This window comes from Phacochoerus africanus, chromosome 8 (assembly GCF_016906955.1).
Source record: "Phacochoerus africanus isolate WHEZ1 chromosome 8, ROS_Pafr_v1, whole genome shotgun sequence".
Taxonomy (NCBI): Eukaryota; Metazoa; Chordata; class Mammalia; order Artiodactyla; family Suidae; genus Phacochoerus; species Phacochoerus africanus.
Window position 1 is genome coordinate 97,858,408 of NC_062551.1, and position 22,428 is coordinate 97,880,835.

General features: G+C 47.9%; 2 protein-coding genes across 2 annotated transcripts in view; both read right to left on the bottom strand.

Moving 5' to 3' along the window:
* Window positions 1–1,091: 1,091 nt before the first annotated feature.
* Window positions 1,092–3,984, bottom strand: TXNDC2 (thioredoxin domain containing 2). The gene is made up of 2 exons (XM_047791779.1): window positions 3,580–3,984; window positions 1,092–3,280 (listed from the first exon to the last, which is right to left on the bottom strand). Exons 1-2 carry the CDS (start codon window positions 3,650–3,652, stop codon window positions 1,092–1,094), a joined length of 2,262 nt encoding a protein of 753 aa, XP_047647735.1. The 5' UTR covers window positions 3,653–3,984.
* A 4,343-nt stretch (window positions 3,985–8,327) lies between these two features.
* The window catches only part of RAB31 (RAB31, member RAS oncogene family), a 108,694-nt gene continuing 94,593 nt past the window's right edge, over window positions 8,328–22,428 (bottom strand). The window contains exon 7 of the mRNA XM_047793698.1: window positions 8,328–11,677. Within this exon, the coding sequence (XP_047649654.1) occupies window positions 11,580–11,677 (98 nt within the window). The 3' untranslated portion in view covers window positions 8,328–11,579. The remainder of the gene's footprint in view (window positions 11,678–22,428) is intronic.

Genomic DNA, 22,428 nt, shown 5'->3' on the forward strand with positions numbered 1-22,428 from the left:
GTTGTACAACTATGAATATAACAACATTCACTGAATAATAAAAAAAATTTAAAACAGTGTCTTATCAGGAGTTCCCATTGTGGCTCAGTGGTTAACAAATCTGACAAGGAACCTTGAGGTTGCAGGTTCGATCCCTGGCCTCGCTCAGTGGGTTAAGGACCTGGCGTTGCCATGAGCTGTGGTGTAGGTTGCAGATTCAGCTCAGATCTGGTGTTGCTGTGGCCGTGGCATAGGCCAGCAGCTACACCTTCAATTAGACCCCTATCCTGGGAACCTCCACATGCAGCGGGTACGGCCCTAGAAAAGACAAAAGAAAAAAAAGTGTCTTATCAGAAATCCCAAAGATATGTGAGCATCACAGAAAAGAAATTTCTACTCATCATTAAATCATGTCCTTTGACAGAAGAATTGTCTAAATTTCCAGGGCTGCCACTAAGACTCTGTGAGCCGAATTTTCAAGAGTGAAAAAAAAAAAAAAATCAGAATTCCCATTGTGGCTTAGCAGAAATGAATCTGACTAGAATCCATGAGGACACAGGTTCGATCCCTGGCCTTGCTCAGTAGGTTAAGGATCTGGCATTGCATGTGCAGTCTTAAAAAGACAAAAAAAAAAAAATGGAAGAAAGAAAGAAAGAAAGGAAGGAAGGAAGGAAGGAAGGAAGGAAAAAGAGTGAAAAAAATCAAGGTTAAAAAATAGGGGACATGTGGGGGAAAAATGTAATTGTAATGTATCCATGTAAGGATAACCTGGCCCCCTTGCTATACAGTGGGAAAAAAATAATAATAAATAATTTAAAAAAGTAAAATAAAATAAAATAAAATATATCTGCTCAAAAAAAAAAAAATAGGGGACAATTTGACCTCCAATCTCCACCAAAGAAAATTCAAACATCACACTGTCCCATCAATAAAAACATAGTCACAGTGGGAGTTGGCGTTCCGACTATATTTTGGAAAGGGTAGAGCTAAGGCTTATAATTTACAAGCAAACGCCACTCAGACGGACATTTGTGACACCTCATCTTCTTTTGTAAACAAAAAGTCACAAGCTATGAGCAGCTCACTGGGCCCAGTGCTTTTGGAACACACCATCACTTTAATTCGGTGATGGTCGCTTCCAGCTTTTCCTTAAGGGCGCCAGAAAATTCGCCCACCTTTTCCTCTTTTTTATAAAAGTGAAAAGTTGGGATGCAAACGATCTTGAGGTCTTTCACCAGCTCTTCACACTCATCGGCGTCCACTTCCAGGAACAATACGTCCTGGTGCTTCACAGACAGGGATCGGAAAATGGGCTTCATGGCCCTGCAGGGCCTGCACCATGTGGTTGAGAAGTCCACGGCCACCAGCCTCTCGCCGGCTTCCTTCAGCGCCACGTCGAAGTCTTCCTTGGTCAGGATCACCTTCACCAGGTCCACCTCCAGGAGCTCCATGTCTTCTGTCGGCTTCAGGATGTCGCCTTCTATTGGCTGCACAGTTTCCTCTTCAGACTTGGGGGTCTCAGCCTCCTTGGGCTGCACGGTTTCCTCTGCAGACTTGGGGGTGTCGGCCTCCTTGGGTTGGACGATTTCCTCTGCGGACTTGGGGGTGTCGGCCTCCTTGGGCTGGACGATTTCCTCTGCGGACTTGGGGGTGTCAGCTTCCTTGTGCAGAATGGTTTTGGCTGAGAACTTTGGGGTGGCATCCTGCTTGGGCAGAATCGTTTTGGCTGAGAGCTTGCGGGTATTACCCTGTTTGTGCAAAATGAGTTTTGATGGAAAACTGGGGGTATTGCCCTGCTTGGGTGAGACGGTTTTTTCCAGGGAACGGGGGGTGCCAGCCTGTTTGGGTGAAATGATTTTCGCTGAGAAATTGGGGGTGTCAGTCTGCTTGGGTGGGATGATTTTAGTGGGGGAATTGAGAATGTCACCCTCTTTTGGGAGGGTAGTTTTTTCTGGGGAATTGGGGGCATCTGCCTCATTAGGTGGAATGGTTTGGGTTGGGAACTTGGGGGTGCTGGCCTCCGTGGACTGCATGGTTTTGGCTGAGAACTTTGGGGTGTTGTCCTGCTTAGATGGGATGGTTTGGGTTGGGGACTTGGAGGTGTCAGTCTCCATGGGCTGCACGGTTTTGGCTGAGAATTTTGGGGTGTCGTCCTGCTTGGATGGCATGGTTTGGGTTGGGAACTTGGGGGTGTCAGTCTCCGTGGGCTGCATGGTTTTGGCTGAGAACTTTGGGGTGTCGTCCTGCTTGGATGGCATGGTTTGGGTTGGGAATTTGGGGGTGTCAGTCTCCGTGGGCTGCATGGTTTTGGCCGAGAACTGTGGGGTGTCACCCTGCTTAGATGGGATGGTTTGAGTTGGGGACTTGGGGGTGTCAGTCTCTGTGGGCTGCGTGGTTTTGGCCGAGAACTCTGGGGTGTCACCCTGCTTGGATGGCATGGTTTGGGTTGGGAACTTGGGGGTGTCAGTCTCCATGGGCTGTGTGGTTTTGGCTGAGAACTGTGGGGTGTCACCCTGCTTAGATGGGATGGTTTGAGTTGGGGACTTGGGGGTGTCAGTCTCTGTGGGCTGCATGGTTTTGGCCGAGGACTCTGGGGTGTCACCCTGCTTGGATGGTATGGACTGAGTTGGGGACTTGAGGGTGTCAGCCTCTGTGGGCTGCATGGTTTCCTCTGCGGACTTGAGGATGTCAGCCTCCGTGGGCTGTACGGTTTTGGTTGAGAACTTTGGGGTTTCGTCCTGTTTGGGCAGAATGGTTTTGGCTGAGAGCTTGTGGGTATTACCCTGCTTGGATGAGATGATTTTTTCAGGGGAATTGGTAGTGTCACCTTGTTTGGGTGGGATGGTTTTGGGTAAGGAATTGAGATTATCACCCTCTTTTGGCAGGATGTTTTTTTCAGGGGAATTGGGGGTGTCACCTTGCTTTGGTAAAATGGTTTGGGTTGAGGAATCAGGGGTGTCAGTCTGCTTGGGCAAGACGGTTTGGGGTGAGGAATTGAAAATGTCACCCTCTTTGGGCAGGATGTTTTTTTCTGGGGAATCAGGGGTATTAGCCTGCTCCGATGGTGTGGTTTTTGCTGAGGAATTGAGAAAGTCCCCAGGCTTGGGCAGGATGGTTTGGGCTGGGGAACTGAGGGTGTCACTGCCCTGCTCAGACGTGAGTGTGTCCATGGCCCTTGGAACTTGAGATCCCTCCGCAGGTACGTGTTGAATGCTGCTGACGGCATGGACAAAGGCCTCCGGGCTGTGTGCTGGGACCAGGAAAGTCACATGGCTGGACAGAACCTGTAATAATGGACTTTCTGGAGAAAAAGGTAACAAAAATTAAAAATGCCAAAGAAAAAACAAAAGAATTCTGACCACATATGCCAAGGAAGACTTACGTCATGCTTAGAGCTCATCCATGTAGCCTTATAACCATGATGTGTCCATTGAACTAATTGCAGTCAACAGAAGGCCAAGTGGCAGATTACATTAATCATTACATTGGTTTTTTGTTTAACTACAACTTTCTCTGCTTAGATGGACATAGTGACCCTTCCCTAAGCACACAGGTCCCCAAGGTGACCCCCCCCCACTCCCCGCTCCACTTCAGCCTCACCTTCATTCGTTTCTGCGAGTTTGTCTGGCCTCATTTCCGGTTCTTCCAGGGCTCCAGCGTCATCACTTTCCATTTCTGGTTGTCTGTATCCACTCCTGCTTCACAGGTGCCTCATGGTGCAGGCGGAGCTGAACCCTTCAACCTTTTCACAGCTAACATCAAATGGGAGCCACTTGCCCTTGGCCGTGCTTACAGCTGGCTTTCCCTCTCTGGCCTCGTAAGTGTATGGCTTGGGAATCTCATGGTAGCTGGGGTTGTGGGGGCTGCCCTGTGCCCAGTGCCTTTCAGGCACTCACAGGCATCATTTCTATCACACAACAAACCACTGAGGTAAGGCCCATTATGATCCCCACTACACCAGTGAGAAAACCAGCCCTAGAGAAGCTACGTGACTCACTCAAGGTCACAAAGCTCGCAGGTGGGCAGGTTCCAGGCGCAGGCTCCGAGTACTGGGCTGGGCTGGGCTGGGCTGGGCTGCTTGCCCCTCCCGGCCAGGGTGGATAACTGAATCCCCCTCCTGCCCTCCCCTCCCTCCAGGCATCCCCAGCTCCAGCTTTCCCTTTACGACTCACCCACCTTAACACCCACTAAGGGTCTCCTCTTCTCTTATTACACCTTCTTCCGCGAAGTCCTGCCCACTTGTGCGAAGTACTGTTGGAACATTTGGCAGGGAGAGGAGTTCCCTAATTGAGAAGAGGAAGAAGTGAAAACCTCACCCCTGCCAGCCCTGGAGACGGAGGACCAAGAGAACAGGTACTGTGTCCCGCCTCCCTCGCCAGCTTGGAGCGGGAGCATGGATGCAGGTCAGACGTGTTCAGAGGAAAGCTGGGAGCAGGGGGTTTGCCTCGGGCTCCATCTGGAAGGTGAGGCCTCCAGGTCTACACTGAAGCTTCTGGGGCCAGGGATCAGGAAGCCCACACACCCCGTAGCAGGGCTGTGAGTGTCCTAAGACCGGAGAAGCAGCAGAAGCTCAAGGAAGAACAAGGCAGGTTGGTGAGGGGGTTTGCAGCTAGAGGCAAGGACCAGAGGCACAGGCTTGATCAGTCGGTGACAGCATGGGGTCTCAGCCCAAGACGGGAACCACGACCTTAGCAATTCCCAGGTCAAGGACTAGGCCAGACCAGCTGCTTCACACAGGGAACCAGCCAGAGACAGGGGAGGGGGTGGGATGGGGGAGGAGATGGTTGGTCCACACAGCCCTGCACACCCAGATATTCTGGAGAAAGGGCAGGAATCAGAAAGACAGGGCTGCTACCAGAGTGAAACTGTGTTCTCTAGGCTGAAATTCCACAAACAGGCAGGTTGAGTTCCTTGCCTCTCCTCACCATCCCTCCCCCAGTCCCTGTGACATGAGGCTCAGGGGGAAGCACAGACCCTTTGCAGAAAAATATTGAAGCCACATTATGTCTGTACATCTTAGTACAAACGAGGAAGTCTGTGACCCCATGACATTCACACTTGGTTTGGCAGAGTTGGTCCTATTATTTCTACTCTTCCTTCTGCAATTCAGATGGATTCTGAGCAACTTGAAATGTTGATGCCTCTGAACCATTTTCATCTGACTTGTCATAAAAGGTATTTCTTCCTTCAGCACAAGCTCACCCCAAACTGCTCATGAACCCTTACATCAGTCATGGTTCTGTCAGGGAAGCAAACAATCAGCTATCTCAGCATGGAAAGATGTATCTAATCATAAAACAGTTGGAAAGGCTGCCTTTAGCGAGGTGTCTGGGAATAATAACTAGAAAGAGGAACAATGCTGCAGAACTGGCCAGCCAGGGGGCTGCAACCTCCTTTTGGATGGTGGTGGGGGTAGGGGCTCTAGCCAGTGGTGGCAGAGATGGATCCTGGGCCCATTTGAGAGGATATACCACCACAGGTGACAGAGCTAGAATTTTATTTAATTTGCAACAAGTGTCCCAGAAAGTTTTGAGGCAACATCATCTGATATGTACTTTAGCAGATTCACTGTTAGCAAAGGCAGAATTCAGAGAGATCTGTTAAGAAACTATTGCATAGTTGAGAGAGAATATATTGAATGCCTCAATTAGGACAGTGGAAAGAGAGTTACAGGGCTCATGAAGTTCCAGAAATAGAATTTAATTTTTTGGGGGTGGGGGACTTTTTAGGGCCACACTCGCGGCATATGGAGATTCCCGGGCTAGGGATCTAATCGGAGCTGTAGCTGCTGGCCTACACCACAGCCACACCAACGCCAGTTTGGAGCCACATCTGCGACCTACAAAACAGCTCATGGCAACACTGGATCCTTAACCCACTGAGCGAGGCTAGGGATCAAACCTGCAACCTCATGGTTCCTAGTCGGATTTGTTTCCGCTGCGCCATGATGGGAACTCCCGAATTTAAATTGTTTATAAATGCTTGAGAGGAGCTGAACTGGATCCTGGAATGTGGAGCCTGAGCTGCTGAAAGACAATGCATGAAGCACAGGTAAGTGGTGGAGTGGGGTCTGTGTGCCCAGAGGGGCATCGGACCCAAAGCAGGACACCCACCTGGCAGCTGGTCTCTGAAGCGGGTTCAGGCTAGACCACCATAGAGAGGTCAAACACCCAAACGCAATAGCTGAAATCGTAAGACTGGATGGAGTAGGAAGGAAGGGGTGTCAACTGAGTGGGGTCGGGAGAGCGGATTTTCAGGAAGCACCTGCATTAAGCAGATAAGGCATCTAAAGGCACAGAGACAGGCGCCAGGGGAGCCTTAGAGCCCAGGCCCAGAGCCAGAGAAGGAGCCAGTTGGGAGGGCAACAGATGCCCTCAGGGGAGTGAGGAGAGAAGAGGGGTAAGCAAAGGGCATTTAGATACCTAAATTCAGGTGCTGAGCGAATATGTCACCATCCTCCTTTAAGATTTAGTGTGGGAGTTCCCGTCGTGGCTCAGCACGTTAAGAACCCGACCTAGTCTCTGAGAGGATGTGGGTTCTATCCCTGGCCTTGCTCAGTGGCTTAAGGATCCAGCATTGCTGTGAGCTGTGTTGTAGGCCTGCAGCTGCAGCTTCAATTCGACCCCTAGCCTGGGAACCTCCATATGCTGCAGGTGCGGCCCTAAAAAAAAGAATTAGTGTGAAGGAAAGAGATGGTAGCTTTTATGGGGAAAAGGAGAAGGGCTGTAGTTACCAAACCTAGAGATGATTTATGCATATAAAACAGTGCAGAGGGAACTTTACAGTGGAAGCAAAAAAAAAAAAAAAAAAAGCTTGGGACACACTTTAGAGATGAGCTGGAACCCTTTCTAAAGAAGCAGACAATGAAAGAACAGGTACAAATTGAGAGAAACGCCAAGTAAAGGAGAGTGGAGAACACTGGCCACCCTCGAGTCATCTGGGCCCACTTGGGGACGCCAGATTGGAGACCGGGTTCTCAGAAGAATTCAGTGCTTCCGACCCTATGGAATGTCCTTATACACATCTTCATCTGTCAAACTTGTCAGATCCTGATTCAGAAGTTATTTCAAAAAGCCAGTTAAGATACTTATACAACTGAGTCACTTAGCTGTACACCAGAAATTAACCCAACATTTTAAGACACTTCTGCTCCGATAAAACTCTGGGTTCTACACAGAAAGCCTACAGTCCACACGTGTGTGTTTGGGAGGAAGTGTGAGTGCTGAGGGGCAGGTGGGGGTGGCCAAGTTGAGGCAGGGACTGGAGCAGGTCAACCTCACATGACTTACTGGGTTCTTGGAGCCAGCAACTACCCTCCTGAAATCTTTCTAGACTTTGCCTACATCAACCTCATCTTTCATGGTTTCTCCATATACTGTCTCTTTTAAAGGCATTAATATGGCAAAAGAGACACAGAAAACATACTTGAAATTGCCAAGGGCTATCATTCTGCCACACTGGCTTCAGATTTCTTCTCATGAAATAAAAGTTACTGAGGGTTGGGAGCTCCTGTCGTGGCTCAATGGTTAACAAATCCGACTAGTGAACCATGAAGTTGCGGGTTTGATTCCTGGTCTTGCTCAGTGGGTTAAGGATCCAGCGTTGTGGTGAGCTGTGGTGTAGGTTGCAGACGCAGCTCAGATCCCATGTTGCTGTGGCTATGGCGAAGGCCGGTGGCTACAGCTCCAATTCGACCCCTAGCCTGGGAACCTCCATATGCTGCGGGATCAGCCCAAGAAAATGGCAAAAAGACAAAAAAAAAAAAAAGAGTTACTGAGGGTTTAAGGACTTTTGCTCTCCCTCCTGGTCCTGTTTACTTCCCTGCCTCCCCAGAGGTAAGCACTGCCATGACATTCATCTTTTTCCTTCTAACTCTGCCTTTATTTTTATACATACACATTTATAAACAACATGCATTATTGTTTTGTGTCAGTTTATGCACTTTTGTACTTCAATTTGCTTTACTCATTCTGCCAGGGCCTTGGCCCTGTTGCTCAGGTTGTGCAGTGCACAACTCCTGAGGGCTCCATTCACACAGACCTCTGTGAGAGTGGCTCCCTCGGGAGTAGCAGTATGGTAGCCCTGCTCTCTATGTTGTTTTGAGATATATGTTGATGCAAGAAAGATCTTGCATTTATTTTAATTACCCTATAGATTTCCTCATGTGGATATGCCCCATTGTAGTAACTGATTTTCTTAGGGGAAGACTGTTTACTATCACAAACAATACAGAGAATGTCCTTGTATGTATCTTCATCTGTACAGGTCCACTACTCTTTCTTCCAGGGTGACCGTGACTTTAAAAAATTACTCTGCCAAACATTATAGTAAAAAAAAGGCAAACTTGGTAAAATTCAAAATATTTATTAGTACGAATCAGTGTGTGTTAAACCGAAAATAACAGATACAATTGGGTGATGTTGGGGGCAATGCTTTACTACAGAATACAAGGTGGAAAGGCCCCAAAGTCTGCAGCGGCGTCTTCTATGTGGGAACTGGGTCCAGCCCAGACAGAAGCCCTTTATAAAAACACGAGAAAAGAGGGAAGTTTACACAACAGAGTGTGGACACTGGATCATTGCTGGTTTCAGCAATGATGGTTAAGCCACTACCTAAAAGATCTGGAGTCAGCTCAAGGCCCTTTCATTGACGAGCCCACTCTTGATTCAAGTTGGGATGAGTGTTGCAGAGCAGGGAGAAGCGGGGCCCCAGAGGGAGCCAGTTCAGCCATCACAGGCCACCTTCCTTGATCTCAGAGGACATCCTTCGGTCATCCGAGCCTCGCTCGGTCCTCAGGGGCCTGGTCCCTCAGTTGGCTTAAGGCTGGTTTTTGGTCTTCAGCCTTCTGTAGGCTGCAAGCGGAGTCATCTTCAGCGCCCTAAGGTACCATTTCCAACTATAAAACAGCAGGGTGATTATGCGTGTACGTAAAATATTTGCTTGACCCCACTGCCATCGTAGGGATTTCCACAAGGAAATAATCCCTCTGAGGGCCCATGGCTGCATTACATACAACACACAGTCACGAGCCAAACTCAGCCAACCAATAAAATGGATCACATGTGAGCACAGCAAACATGAAATCATATTTACACACATATTTATAAAGAAAATGGGGAAAGAGCACATTTGGGGAAATAGGGTGAAAGATGCTCCATCACCTGAAACTACTTGACATTCTGGAGCAATGATCATTTCCAGGCCTTTAGATAACATTACTTGGTTAGAGTTCAAAGATTAGGGTAGCCAGAAAGAAATCTCAAGGCCAAGGGAGATAAGAAAGTCTCCCTGTGGACAAGGCTCAAGTGTCTATCTTCAGAGAAGACTCCACGTTCGTGGGAATGTTCATGTCCCCAAGTACCATCCACTCCTTCCACCAACTGCTCCAAGGAGTGACCACAGGTACACTGTCATCTGACGGCTTTAATAGGCAAGGCTGCATGGAAAGGCAAAAGTGTGGTTCCCACCCCCGTGTGCTCCTGAAATAAAGCCATGGTTCATGGGTGGGCAGATTACTCTATATGGTTAAGACCAGCTATTTCATGCAAGAGGCAAGACCTGAAGACCCAGCTAGGGACTCTGTGGGGACGCGTACCTCCTTAGCAAGGCAACCTGAGCGGCTGTCAAGAGACAAGCCAGGTCCTCGGGGACAGCTGGGTGAGGAAAGTTTCCAAAATAAGCCTGCATGGTACCTGGAAGAGAGGTCATCTGAATTTGCAACCCAAATGTTTTAACTTTGGAAAGAAGCATGATAACTGCTTGGCCTGCAAGCAGAAATCAGGGTAGCCTGTGAGGTTAACAAGAGAAAACCCTAAAAACCGCTGCAAAGGCCCTGCCAAGATGTCCAAGCACCACTGGCTAACAGTTTATAAAGCACTTGCCGGGGGAGCTAAGAGGCACTCTTGAGCCAAAGATCAGTGTTTCCAGCTTTCATACCCTAAGACTGTAAGACTACCCTTGCGAGCTGCGTGAAGCAGTAATAACATTGAAGTGACTGCAGGTTCTTGAATTAAAAAAAAACCTACATCTGTGACTTCTACCTGTTTTCTTGATTGCAGTCCACATGAAGAAGTGTAACCTTGGCCCTGGTCTCTCAAGGGCCCTAGCTCTTTTTGATGGCAGGCAGACTCAGTGTCCACACATCAAGAGCTTGTGGGCACAGTCACCACAGGACTCTGAAGCACGGCTCTCAGAGTTATGGAGCGTGCCAGGTCTTTAATCAGCTTCTGACCTCATTCCTGATTTTTACATTGTAGGTTTTCAATTAAGGTTTGCTTAGCCTGGAAGGTACCAACTGGCCCTGTCACCATGCTGGGTGATAACTATCTCCCAGTGCCCACAAAGGGCACCCATCCCAATATCCTCTAAGAACCATCATCCCCCAGTAGGAGTTTTCATGGGGAACCAACTGCTTCTTGATCCCAGGTTTTTATGAACATTAAAATGGAAACAGGTTTTGAATTTTCAATGGGAAAAGCTTTTCTTCTTTTACTTTTCCTTCCACTGGATCCAGACATCTTGAATTAACTTAGCAGACAGGGAATCCGAAAAGGCAGGTTTCCAAGGCTAGACCTCTGGTCAACCTTGGTACCCACCTCCCCACACTTGGCATCTTCTAAAACACTTTCTCTGATTTTGCAGTTTGCAGGAGTTGGGTGGGGGTAGGGGGGCGTCCTAGAATCTTACAGTGCTGGTACTCCTTCTGGCTGGCTTTCCTGTAACCTATTATTAATTGACATTATTAGAAGTTTGCCCTACAATTTTTAGATTAAACATCCTCTAGGATATGTGTTTCCCTAGAAATGACACCAGGACATGCTCCCTTAGTAAAATAATACTCTGTGTGTGAAACGTCCTAAGAGAGTAGGAGCTTGTTACTGAGGAGGGGGTGCGAATCAGATGGTTCTCGGAATAATATTTATGTCCCCCACCTGCCACTGCTCACACAGGAGCCACTCCAAGGACATCCAAAATAGGACTAAATCCCAGAATGACATGAAATATTTTAGTCAGATTTGGTTGGTTTGCGTATATGGCCAAAACTTAGAGGAATGTTCCCCAAGAAAAGGTCAGAGATGTAGACAATAGCTCCTAATACATGGGTCCCCTCTTTCATAACAGCCCAGGTCTGCAGCCCATCATCCAACCGCCCTCCACTGATCGGTCAATTAACTTTCCGTGAAGGTTGCTTAGGTACTAAGGCAATGGCGCTGAAGAGGTTCTTGAAATTTGGTTAGAAACATAGGAAATCAGAGTGGAAGAATGTTTTAGAATCTCACATATATATAAGTCAGTAAGACTTTTGCACAAATGTAAGAACATTTTACGGTTTTTAACAAAAAAACTCTACTTAATACCTAATAGCCGTTCCCTCCAAATGCATTTCAGGCCCCAAAGGCCTTGTGGCGGTGTGGTAGGTTTTCCCAGAGTTTTCTATAATCCTTTTCCAGAGACACCCCTGCCTGTTCCCTGCAGGCCTTCCAGGTTGCCCAGCAGCGTGCAGGTCCCTCTGAGCCAGGGGCCAGGCTGCCAGCAGCGGGGAGGTCCTGCAAGGGCACAGGAGGTAGGCCGTGGCCTCTTCAAGTGCAGTGGACCCCGGGTCAGCAGCACCGCCGGCCGCCCTGCAGGTGTGGCTGTGTCACGTGGATTGTTCCATTTTTTCCATTTTCATGGGGGTCCAAGGGTGGGATCTGGCGGCCTGGAACGAAAGGAGGCCAAGGTTTGAGGTTAGTAGATGCAAACTATTGCATTTGGTGTGGATAAGCGATGAGGTCTTGCTGTACAGCACAAGGAACTATATCCAATCATTTGCGATGGAATATGAGGGAAGATACTACGAGAAAAAGAATGCATACTTTGCTGTACAGCAGAAATTGACAGAACATTGTAAATCAACTCTTTAAAAAAAAAAAGGAGTTCTCATTGTGGCTCAGCAGAAATAAACCCAACTAGTATTCATGAGGATGTGGGTTCGATCACTGGCCTCACTCTGTGGGTTAAGGATCTGGCATTGCCATGAGCTGTGGGGTAGGGTCATAGATGTGGCTCCCATCCAGCGTTGCTGTGGCTGTGGTGTAGGCCAGAAGCTGCAGCTCCAATTTGACTCCTAGCCTGGGAACCTCCATGTGCCCCACCTGCAGCCCTAAAAAGCAAGAACAAAAACAAACAAACAAAAAATGCCCTGGAAGAGGTGCATTTTCACAAGGGTGGAAATTGTCCACCTCAGAGGTATGGAAGCGTTATGCCGATGGGGTGGTAAAGCCATTCCTCAAAGCTCAAGCACAAAGATAAAGGATTTGGCAATTATCTAAAATTCAAAATTCACGGCAGGGCTCTTCATCTGCCTTTGGAGCAGTCAGGAAGGCTGTAGAGACCTCTGCACCTTTTGCTTCTGCCATTCTGTGTGGCCCAAAAAGCAGTACACGGCTCTTGCAGGCCACCCTCAAAATAGGCAGGGCTCATCCAGAAGCCAGCGAACAAGGACCTTCCTCTTCTGAACACGCTCTGCGGGTTTTATTCGTCACAACAAAAGGGAAGGAAACAAAATGCCTCTCCTCCTCTGTCCATTTTAGGTGACAAGCAGACGGCAATGTTCCCGGTGACTGCTAACACTCTGATTTATTTCGGTCAGCTTTTCCCAATCACTGTTCCCTATTCCCTCAGAGAAAGGGATGTGTTTTGGAGGAATGGCAGTGTCCACTTACATCATTACTGAAGTTATTTACTATTTATCTACTTCAAAATTTATTTTACAGAGGACAATTGAGTTACAATGTTGTGTTCATTTCTGCCTTACAGCAAAGTGACTCAGTTATACATATTTATATGTCCTTTTTCACATTCTTTTCCACATGGTTTCTCACAGGATTCTTTTTTTGGGGGGGGTCTTTTTGCCATTTCTTGGGCCGCTCCTGCGGCATATGGAAGTTCCCAGGCTAGGGGTCGAATCGGAGCTGTAGCCACCAGCCTACGCCAGAGACACAGCAACACGGGATCCAAGCCGCGTCTGCAACCTACACCACAGCTCACGGCAACGCCGGATCGTTAACCCACTGAGCAAGGGCAGGGATCGAACCCACAACCTCAAGGTTCTTAGTTGGATCCATTAACCACTGTGCCACGACGGGAACTCCTCTCACAGGATATTGAATAGAGTTGCCTGCGCTTTACAGTAAGGCCTTGTTATTTATCCACCCTATATAGAATAGTTTGCATCTGCTAATCCCATACTCCCAAACCTTCCCTCCCCCTCCCCTCTTCCCTTTAGCAACCACAAGTCTGTTCTCTATGCATGTGAGTCTGTTTCTGTTTCGTAGACAAGTTCGTTTGTGTCCTATTTTAGATTCCACACACAATTACTTACGTTATTTAAATTAACATTCTAGGTGCCTCCTAAGAATGTTAGGAGCTGCAAAAATAGGGGCATTTGCATCTGCATTATTTTTGGATGACACTCTAATTCTGATCAGTGTGCACTATTGCCCTAGTTAACGCATCAGCATTTTTTTGATGATATCAGAATCAGTATCCTACACTCACAGCAACTTCTTGGCACTCTTAAGTTGTTAACTCCAAAGTTAGCAAAATAGCATCAAGCTTTCAACCCTCCTGTACATGACTGGTCCCATGTGCCTCGAGTCATAAAATTGTTCCTAAGGAAAGTACTTCAAATGTAGAAAAAGCTTATCCAGGAGATTAAAGTTAACAAAAGTGAGGAGCTAGAAACGGCCACGTGGCAGCGGCCACCCCATCAGCACCTCGCTCCTCTTCCTCCACCTTCCTGCCCCCACTTGTCTCCTCAGTAGACGGTAAGCCAGGCCAGAGGAAGTCAGGCCCCGAACGCACCCCAAGGAGACGCCCCTCTTGTTTGTTTCAAACTGCGAGCACGGTTTCCGAGTCAGGGTTGAACCCGGGAGTCTGAGAAGAGCCAGAGTCTGTTTATCTCCAGATACCTCAAATTTTACTTAGTAGAATGAAACATTTCTCTGAGACAGAATTACTGTAGTTTCCTCAGGCTTCATTTTTCTTATCCGGTAGAAAGGATTTTGAGATCTGAGAGTGTTTTCATTGAGGGAGTTCGGACACACCATATGCAGTCTCCAGGACTGCCTTTCCACACCTAGAAAAGGGATGCGGGCAGTGGCCTGACAACCAGCGCACATCACAGATGGGTGCTGTTGCTAACGTGGCAGAACCGGGGGCAGTGGTGATGCTCAGCATCCCTGGCTCCAGGCACAGCTCAGCTAGAGGCTCCCTAGGGAGACCCTGCCTCCCCGCCCACCACAGCGGGTACTTGGGGTTCAGTGACCAGGATGGGGCTGTCCTGCTCTTCTATGAGAAACACTTGGCTTGGGAGGGGCCCACACATTCCAACTTCAAACAGCAAGAAGAAAGGAAGTGCTTCCATTTTATAGCATTAGGGAGGAAGGCCAGGCTATAAAAATGAGTCAAGCACCGTAAAACAACAGGAAGCCACCAGCTCTGTGAAAACAAACCAAGAGCTGGGACCTTGTGGGCCGAGTTATTTGGAACCTGCTGAAGGGTTAAGTGTACTTACACCATAGACTTGATCTGGAAAACGGCCATAGTGTTTGGTACCGAGGCCATCATCTTGGAACACTGTTGAATCAGTATTAATTGCACAGACCCAGAATAGGACAAAAAGATACACAATCATCTGAAATGCTCTGGGCTTCACTGCGCGTCGCTGCTCTCACGAAATGTCCTCTGAGTACATAATCTCCAAAGAAGTGAATCCTACGGCTGGGTGTTTATTTTAGTAAGGTTTGGATTGTGTAAGACTCTACTTGGAAAAAGTTAAAAGCCATCTTTTTTTTTTTTTTTTGGAGTTCCGTTTTCCTGAAAGTTGACAGCCTAGAGAAAAAGCAGGTTTTATACGTGATTCCTCAAGAATGCAGTATGAGATAAAACAAATCCCCAGCCTACAAACTGTATTGTGGCTCTGGAATGGGGCTGTAATGCTTTACACACAACAAAAATAACACAGCTGCAAGGAGTTCCCTGGTGGCGTAGCAGGTTAAGGATCCGGTGCTGTTCCCTGGCCCGGGAACTTCCACGTGCCACAGAAGCAGCCAAGAAAATAAAATAAGATAAAATAAAATAAAAGCTGCAGCTGGCTTCTCTCCCTGTGCGGGGGACCGGCCCTTTCTGCACAGGCTTGGCGCCCGCCCTGACAACCTGCTGCTTATGTCCTTCTCTCGCAGCCCAGTCCCAGGATTTATGAGGCTCAGCTTTGTTCTGTCGGATGTTAGAGGTGCTGGCAGTTGCCCTGTCACTTCCATTTCTTGATCCTGATTTTCTGAATCATCCAGGGAAGTAAACCGATGGAGTTTATCAGGACTTGGCAGTATTTGCTCTTGATGATGCGCTCCAGGCCTCTCCATTTAGAGGGGTCTCGACGGCCCACTGCAGTGGCTCACGACCACAGGACATGGCCCTAGCAAAGCTACAGTGGCTCACAACCACAGGACATGGCCCTAGGAACACTGCATGGAGCAGGGACACACGCACGACACTGAGGTCATCCTCTGAACCGTCCTTCTGCTGCCATAACAAAGACAACGTTGACTCCCATATGACCTAGAACATGAAAGAGTCCGGACCCAGGAAGGAGGAGCAGTCTCTGGGGGGCCAGCATGGCTTTGGGCTCAAGAAGGGCGGTAGCCAGGAGGCTGGCAGAAGTCCTGGTCGGGGATAACCAGAGCCCTCATTTGGGTGCAGTTGAGAGAAGTAGGAAAACAAAGACAAAAGATATAGGAAGAGACCTGGCATATGGGACAACTGGCTGGAAGCAGGAGGGTGAAGATAGGGATAGAGAAAAGTGAAGTTTGGCAGAGCCTCTTTGCCTGCCTGCTTGCATCTCTCACAAGCGTCCTGTCTTAATAAATCTATTTTTTGCCTAGAAAGAAAGAATGAAAGAAAGAAAAGTGAAGTTCAAGTCCAGGAGCCCAAGGAAAGGTGACCACCCCCCCCCAGCAGAGGGGGAAGCGAGGGGGACAGTCACCCCCACCATTAGCCCAAATGCCAAACGTCTTAACACGGAGGGGCTTACGCTGCTCCAAATTCATTGACTTCCTTACCAAAGGCATCGTTTCCTTTTACTTTATTTTTTCAAGTTAGTAGACTCTATCAGGGTGTGGGGGGCAGCTTTAGGTTTACAGAAAAAATTGAGCATAAAAGTACAGAGAGTTCCCATACACTCTTCCCCTCACACCCAATTCCCCTATTTTAACCTCTTGTGAGTGTGGGATATTTATCACAAATGATGAGCCATCGCTAATCATTACTAAGTGAGTCCTTGCTTTACATGGGGCTCATGCTTAGTGTTGTCCATTCTATGGGTTTTGACACACTTACGATGACAGGTATCCACCCTGACAGCATCACAGATAGCAGTGTCACGACCCCAAACATCCCAGGCTCCTGCTCAGCCTCCCACCCCTGCCCTCACCCTGGTAACCCTCATTGCTTTACTGTCTCCATGATTTTGGCTTTTCCAGAATGTCATAGAGTTAGAATCATACAGTCTGCAGCCTTTTCAGATTGGCTTGTTTCATATTGGCTTAGAAATAAGCATTTAACATTCTTTTCAGGAGTTACCTTCGTGGCTCAGCGGTAATAAACCTGACTAGTATCCATGAGGATGTGGGTTTGATCCCTGGCCTCACTCAGTGGGTTAAGGATCCGACATTGCCATGAGCTGTGGTGTACGTCACAGACACAGCTCAAGACCACGTTGCTGTTGCTGTGGCTGTGGTGCAGGTTGGCAGCTCAGATTGGATCCTAGCCTGGGAACTTCCATATGATGCAGATGTGGCCCTAAAAAGACAAAAAAAATTTTTTTTTCATGTGTCTTTTCATGGCTTGATATCTCATTTCTTCTTACTGCCAGATAACATTCTACTGTATAGATATATCCCTCTTAACTTTTTATTTTTTTAAGGCTGCACCTGCGGCATATGGAAGTTCCCAGGCTGTGGGTCAAATCAGAGCTGCAGCTGCCAACCTATGCTATAGCCACAGCAACACCAGATCTGAGCTACATCTGTGACCTACACCACAGCTTGCAGCAGTACCAGATCTTTAACCCACTGAGCAAGGCCAGGGATTAAACACGCATCCTCCAGACACTACGTCAGGTTCTTAAACCATTGAGCCACAAGGATAATTCCTTAACTTTTTAACGTTTAAAAATTATAAGACATGGAGTTCCCATCACGGCTCAATGGAAAAGAATCTGACTAGTATCCATGAGGACACAGGTTCGATCCCTGGCCTCACTCAGTGGGTTAAGATCTGGCGTTGCCATGAGCTGTGGTGTAGGTTGTAGATGCGGCTCGGATCCCACTTTGCTGTGGCTATGGCTTAGGCCAGCGGCTGCAGCTCCAATATGACCCCTGGCCTGGGAACCTCCATAAGCCGCAGGTGCTGTCCTAAAAAGACCAAAAAAAAAAAAAAAATTATAAGACACGAGAAAAGGAGTTCCCTGGTGGCCTAGCGATTAAGGATCCAGCATTGTCACTGCTGTGGTGCAGGTTTGATCCTTGGCCCGGGAACTTCTTCATGCTGGGGGTATGGCCAAAAAAAGAAAAAAAAATTTCCAAGTCTGACAGTTAAGTCATTTCCTGTTTTTCACTATCGTGAATTATGTTACTATAAACCACCACTTGCAATTAGTGACGCAGACCTGTGGCTGAGAGCGAGGGCTCTGGAGCCCCACCTGCCTTTGGATCCTAGCCCTCCCTCTCACTTTGCTCTGTGACCTGTGACCAGAGCAAGTCGCAAACCTCTCCACGCCTCAGCCTCCTCAGACATAACACAGGGATGGTAACAGTGCTTATTTCAGAAGATAAACAGTGCATTAATGAGCTAATATATATGGAAGGACTTGAACCAATGGCTCAGAATGAGACCTTACTGTATGTTCAATGTCACCAGCACACTTTGCACCCTGACCCACTTCTTTTTTAGAAGCACTAGGATGAAAGATATGCCTGTGGAGGGCTTTTGATACCCAACTCACCCACATTCTGAAACTACGTTCTTTTACAGAAGTCTCATATCATTGCATTCAGTAAATTAACTTTGGGGGGGTGGTGGTGAGAAAGTGGACAGGCTTTGTCTTTGTCCTTTTCTCATCCCATAATGGCTAAACTTATCTTCATTTGACTGCATGCTGTACTATTAGAAATGTGCAAACGTTTTGTTTTGTTTTTAAATGTCTTCAACCTCCAAACCAAAAGTGTCTACCTAGGGAATTTCAAAACTGCAGTGGACTTAAAATATTAAAATGGTGAAGCTGTGTGCAATGAATGACTGTGCAGACAAGACGTGTTTACTGCCCACAAGCCTTAGCTTCCTGTCTTCACATTTACACCCTCTTCTAATTTTTCCAAACCCATATATGATTGTACCTCTAATTATATTCACTTTAAAAAAACCAAATATTTCTCTCCTTGTTCTCAAACTAACAACAAACCCACAGAACACCTAGTTTAATCACCAGATGTGATTTGCAGGACAAAGCCTTTGTTCCCTTCTCCAGTCAGCATTCAAATGAACTGAGGAGAAACACAGCTGTCCGGCTGAAGTCCCACCCCAATCCAGACATTTTTTTCTGTTAAGCCTGCAGCCCCACCTTTTTTTTGCCCTTAGGGAGAGATTTTATTTTTTTTTAAAAGAGTCGTATAATTAAAATGCACAAAGCAAAACCCTGTGTTCCCCATGCTCGAGATTCCGGTCTGCTTGGCTCCTGATCAATGTGCCCCAACAGACTGGCTCCTTGCTCACCCTCCTCCTTCTGGGAAAAGGAGCCTGGAGCACGTGTCAGGACCACATTTCTCCCTGTCCCCATTCCAACCCACAAGCCAGTGTTCCCAGTTCTACTCCCCAAAGATTTCTGAGATTCACGTCCACTCCCTTCCCCCAGCCTCTCTGCTAGGGTGCCACGCCAGCATCCCAACGGGTACCACGCCATCTCCAGCCTTGCATCCTCCCTCCCAATCTCTTCTGCAAGCCTATCTTCCACCACAAGGCCTGCCAGTGCCTGGCTCAATCTCTAAGCCCCCCACCCCCACCCACTGAGGGCCCCCAAGCTCCCACCCACCTCCTTTCTCTTCCTTAAGGGCTCCACCACATCCTGCCTCAGGGATTCAGCTCCTCCTTCTCATCCGGCCTGGCAGCTCTTCCTCAGCTCTCTGCCCTTCTGGCCTCTTCTCATTTTTCAGGTCCAGCTAAAACCATCTCCCCAGGGAGACCTTCCCCAGCCAATCTAGAGTCCCACCTGTCACCGTCCCACAGTCCTCGTACTTTTGCTTTGCAGCCTTGACCACGATGGTGTAATTACACACCTACTTGACTCAGCGCCCAAAGCCCTTCTGTTTTGTTCACCAGGATGTCCCCAGTGTCCAGCACAGCACCCGACCCACAAAAGAGTGAAGAGATAGGAGGCCTGCCTCTTGGCTGGGGCTGCCAACCGGAAGTCCCATAGAAAAGTGACCACATTTCACCTGACCTGGTAAATCTGCTGCAATATTATCTCCTGGAACATCAGGAGACCATCTGGAAGATCCTGATTCCAAGACCTACATAGGTTTGCAAATAAGTTCATTGGTATCCTTTTTTTTTAGATTCCACATATAAGTGATGGCGTATGATGTTTGTCTTTCTCTGCCTGATTTCACTTAGTATGAGAATCTCTACAGGTGGGGGGTGTGGGAAGGACTGGGGATTTGGGATTGGCATATGCACACTATGGTATATGGTATATGGTATATGGTATATGGTATATGGTATATGGAATGACTAGCCAATGAGGACCTGCTGTATAGCACAGGGAACTCTACCAAATATTCTGTGATGATCTATGTGGGAAAAGAATGTGAAAAAGAGTGGATATGTTGATACGTATAACTGAATTACTTTGTTGTAATCATCACAACATTGTAAATCAACTGTACTTCAATAAAACTTAAAAAAAAAAAGTCATGCTGCTCCTATTTCCTAGCCACAGCTTCCCCCACCCTCCTTTTTTGGCTGCACCTGTGGCCTATAGAAGTTCCTGGGCCAGGAATCGAATCTGAGCCAAGTTGTGACCTACACCACAGCTGCCACAACACTGGATCCTTAACTCATTGAGCAAGGTCAGAGATAGAACCCTCACCACAGTAGTAACCTGAGCTGCTGCAGAGACAACACTGGATCCTTAACCCACTGTGCCACAGCGGGAACTCCCCTAGCCACAGCTTTATGGGGAATGTGCCAGAATAAAATCAGCTCCCAGAGAACTTATAGCTCACCAGGAGAAGAGATGCATGCCTGGAGCACCTGGAAGGTCACTTAGAAAACACATCATGGGCTCAGCAGAAACGAATCTATTATCTGTGAGGTCGCAGGTTCCATCCCTGGCCTCGCTCAGTGGGTTAAGGGTCCAGTGTTGCCTTGAGCTGTGGTATAGGGTGCAGATGCAGATCGGATCCCATGTTGCTATAGTTGTGGTGTAAGCTTCGATTCAACCCCCAGCCTGGGAACCTCCATATGCCGCGAGTGCAGCCCTAAAAAGACAAAAAAAAAAAAAAAAAAAAAAAAGGAAACACACGCAAGTATCAAAGTGATGGCCAGACTACAGCAGCCTCAAGTCAAAGTTGGAGCCACGTGAGATGTCACGAGGAGAGGAGCCTCTGCAAGGATGAGGGGGAGCATCTCAGAGGGACGGGATGGAGAGAGCAAAAGTGCAAGGAGGGAGCAACAGTGGAGCCTTTACTGCCCTCTGGGCTGCCTCTCAGGAGATGGGATTGGGGGAGGGATGGGGAGGAATGGGGGAGGGGTAAAGGTGGGGGGTTGGGGGTGGACAGTGTAGTTTCATAGGAAAAACCGCATTGATCCACACATCAATTTAAAAACTCAATTGGACAATCCTTTTCTTGACCAAGAATTCTTTGTCCTATGTTTTAACTCAGAGAGGACACCTTTAATGTCCAAATGAAAGGTGTAAGAACGCTAGAGAGAAAACCGAACATCCCCGAATGGAGATGCTTGGAAGGGCTGGAGCCACACATCAGGGTGAAGCAGGTCCAAAACCACGCGGTGGAAAAGGGCACTGGGAGCAAAGGCAACCAGAGAAGGGGCTGCGCACAGACCACCCCCAACAGGCAGCCCTGCAGCTGCAGTCTGAAAACAGCTAGTACTCTGCCTGCCAATTCCCAGTTAGAAACTATACGAACTCATGTTCCCTCAGCACAGTTGTGTCCTGCCTGGTTTATGGACGCTCTGGAAATGTAAAAGGAAACATTTGTCTCTAGGTCAGTATGAATTAGTTTTGCTCAAGCACACATATCTGAGGGCTTTTCTTCTCACTCCCCATGCTTGGTTTCTGTGGCTTCTACTCTCCCAGGCACACCCCTGCCCCCCAGTGCTGGGGACACTGTGTCAGCAGTATCTCGTCCTATTTTGAGCTCAGGGAGAAGCACATGTAATACAAGCCGGAACAGGGAAAGGATAAATGAGATGCCTCCAGCGATGTATCTAGGTGTGCTCCGGACTATGCTTTATTTAATTAATTTCTTCCTTTTTAGGGCTGCACCCATGGCATATGGAAGTTCCTGGGCTAGGGATTGAATCTGAGCCACAGCTGCCACCTAAACCACAGGTGGGGCAACAGCGGATCCTTTAACCTACTGTGCCAGGCGGGGGATCAAACACGCACCTCCACAGCAACCACAGCTGCTGCAATTGGATTCTTAACTCACTGCGCCACAGCAGGAACTCCTGTACTGTGTTTTAAGTTAACCTATAAGGAGGTGACAGGACCCCATTCTGAAGACATACACCTGAGGGAGTACAGCGGTTGGGGAGGCAGCAGGGTTCACGTTACAAATGTGGAGGGAGAGCTAGCCGTAGGCCAAGTAGCTACATGCTTCCTTGCTAAGGCAACTCTAACCAAAGTTTAATGAAAAAGAAACAATTGACGAGGAAGATGAGGAGACACAAGTATTCAGTGACTTCCATAGGAATTAATTATCTGAAGGCATAATTACCCAGTGCTTCAAGCAAAATGTCTGCTTTTCTTTCTTTCTCTTTCTCTTTCTTTCTTTTTTCTTTCTTGTCTTGTCTTGTCTTGTCTTTTTAGGGCCACACTCATGGCATATGGAGGTTCCCAGGCTAGGGGTCGAATTGGAGCTATAGCTGCTGGCCTACACCACAGCCACAGCAACACCGGATCCTTAACCCACTGAGCGAGGCCAGGGGTCAAACCCGCAACCTCATGGTTCCTAGTCGGATTCGTTTCCGCTGCACCACCACGGGAACGCCCTATTTTTCTTAAATGAAGTGGACTCTCAGGAACTCCTTGTGCCAAGTCTCTGTCACTCTGAGTTATAAAGACCTCATATGCAGGAAGGGATTTATACTGGCTGAACAGTGCAAAGGAAT

Excerpts from the sequence above, each read along its gene's own strand:
- TXNDC2 (XM_047791779.1), bottom strand. The coding sequence starts at position 3,652 with ATGGAAAGTGATGACGCTGGAGCCCTGGAAGAACCGGAAATGAGGCCA. Across the intron at positions 3,281-3,579 it reads ACTCGCAGAAACGAATGAAG|AAAGTCCATTATTACAGGTT; the intron begins GTGAGGCTGAAG and ends CTTTTTCTCCAG.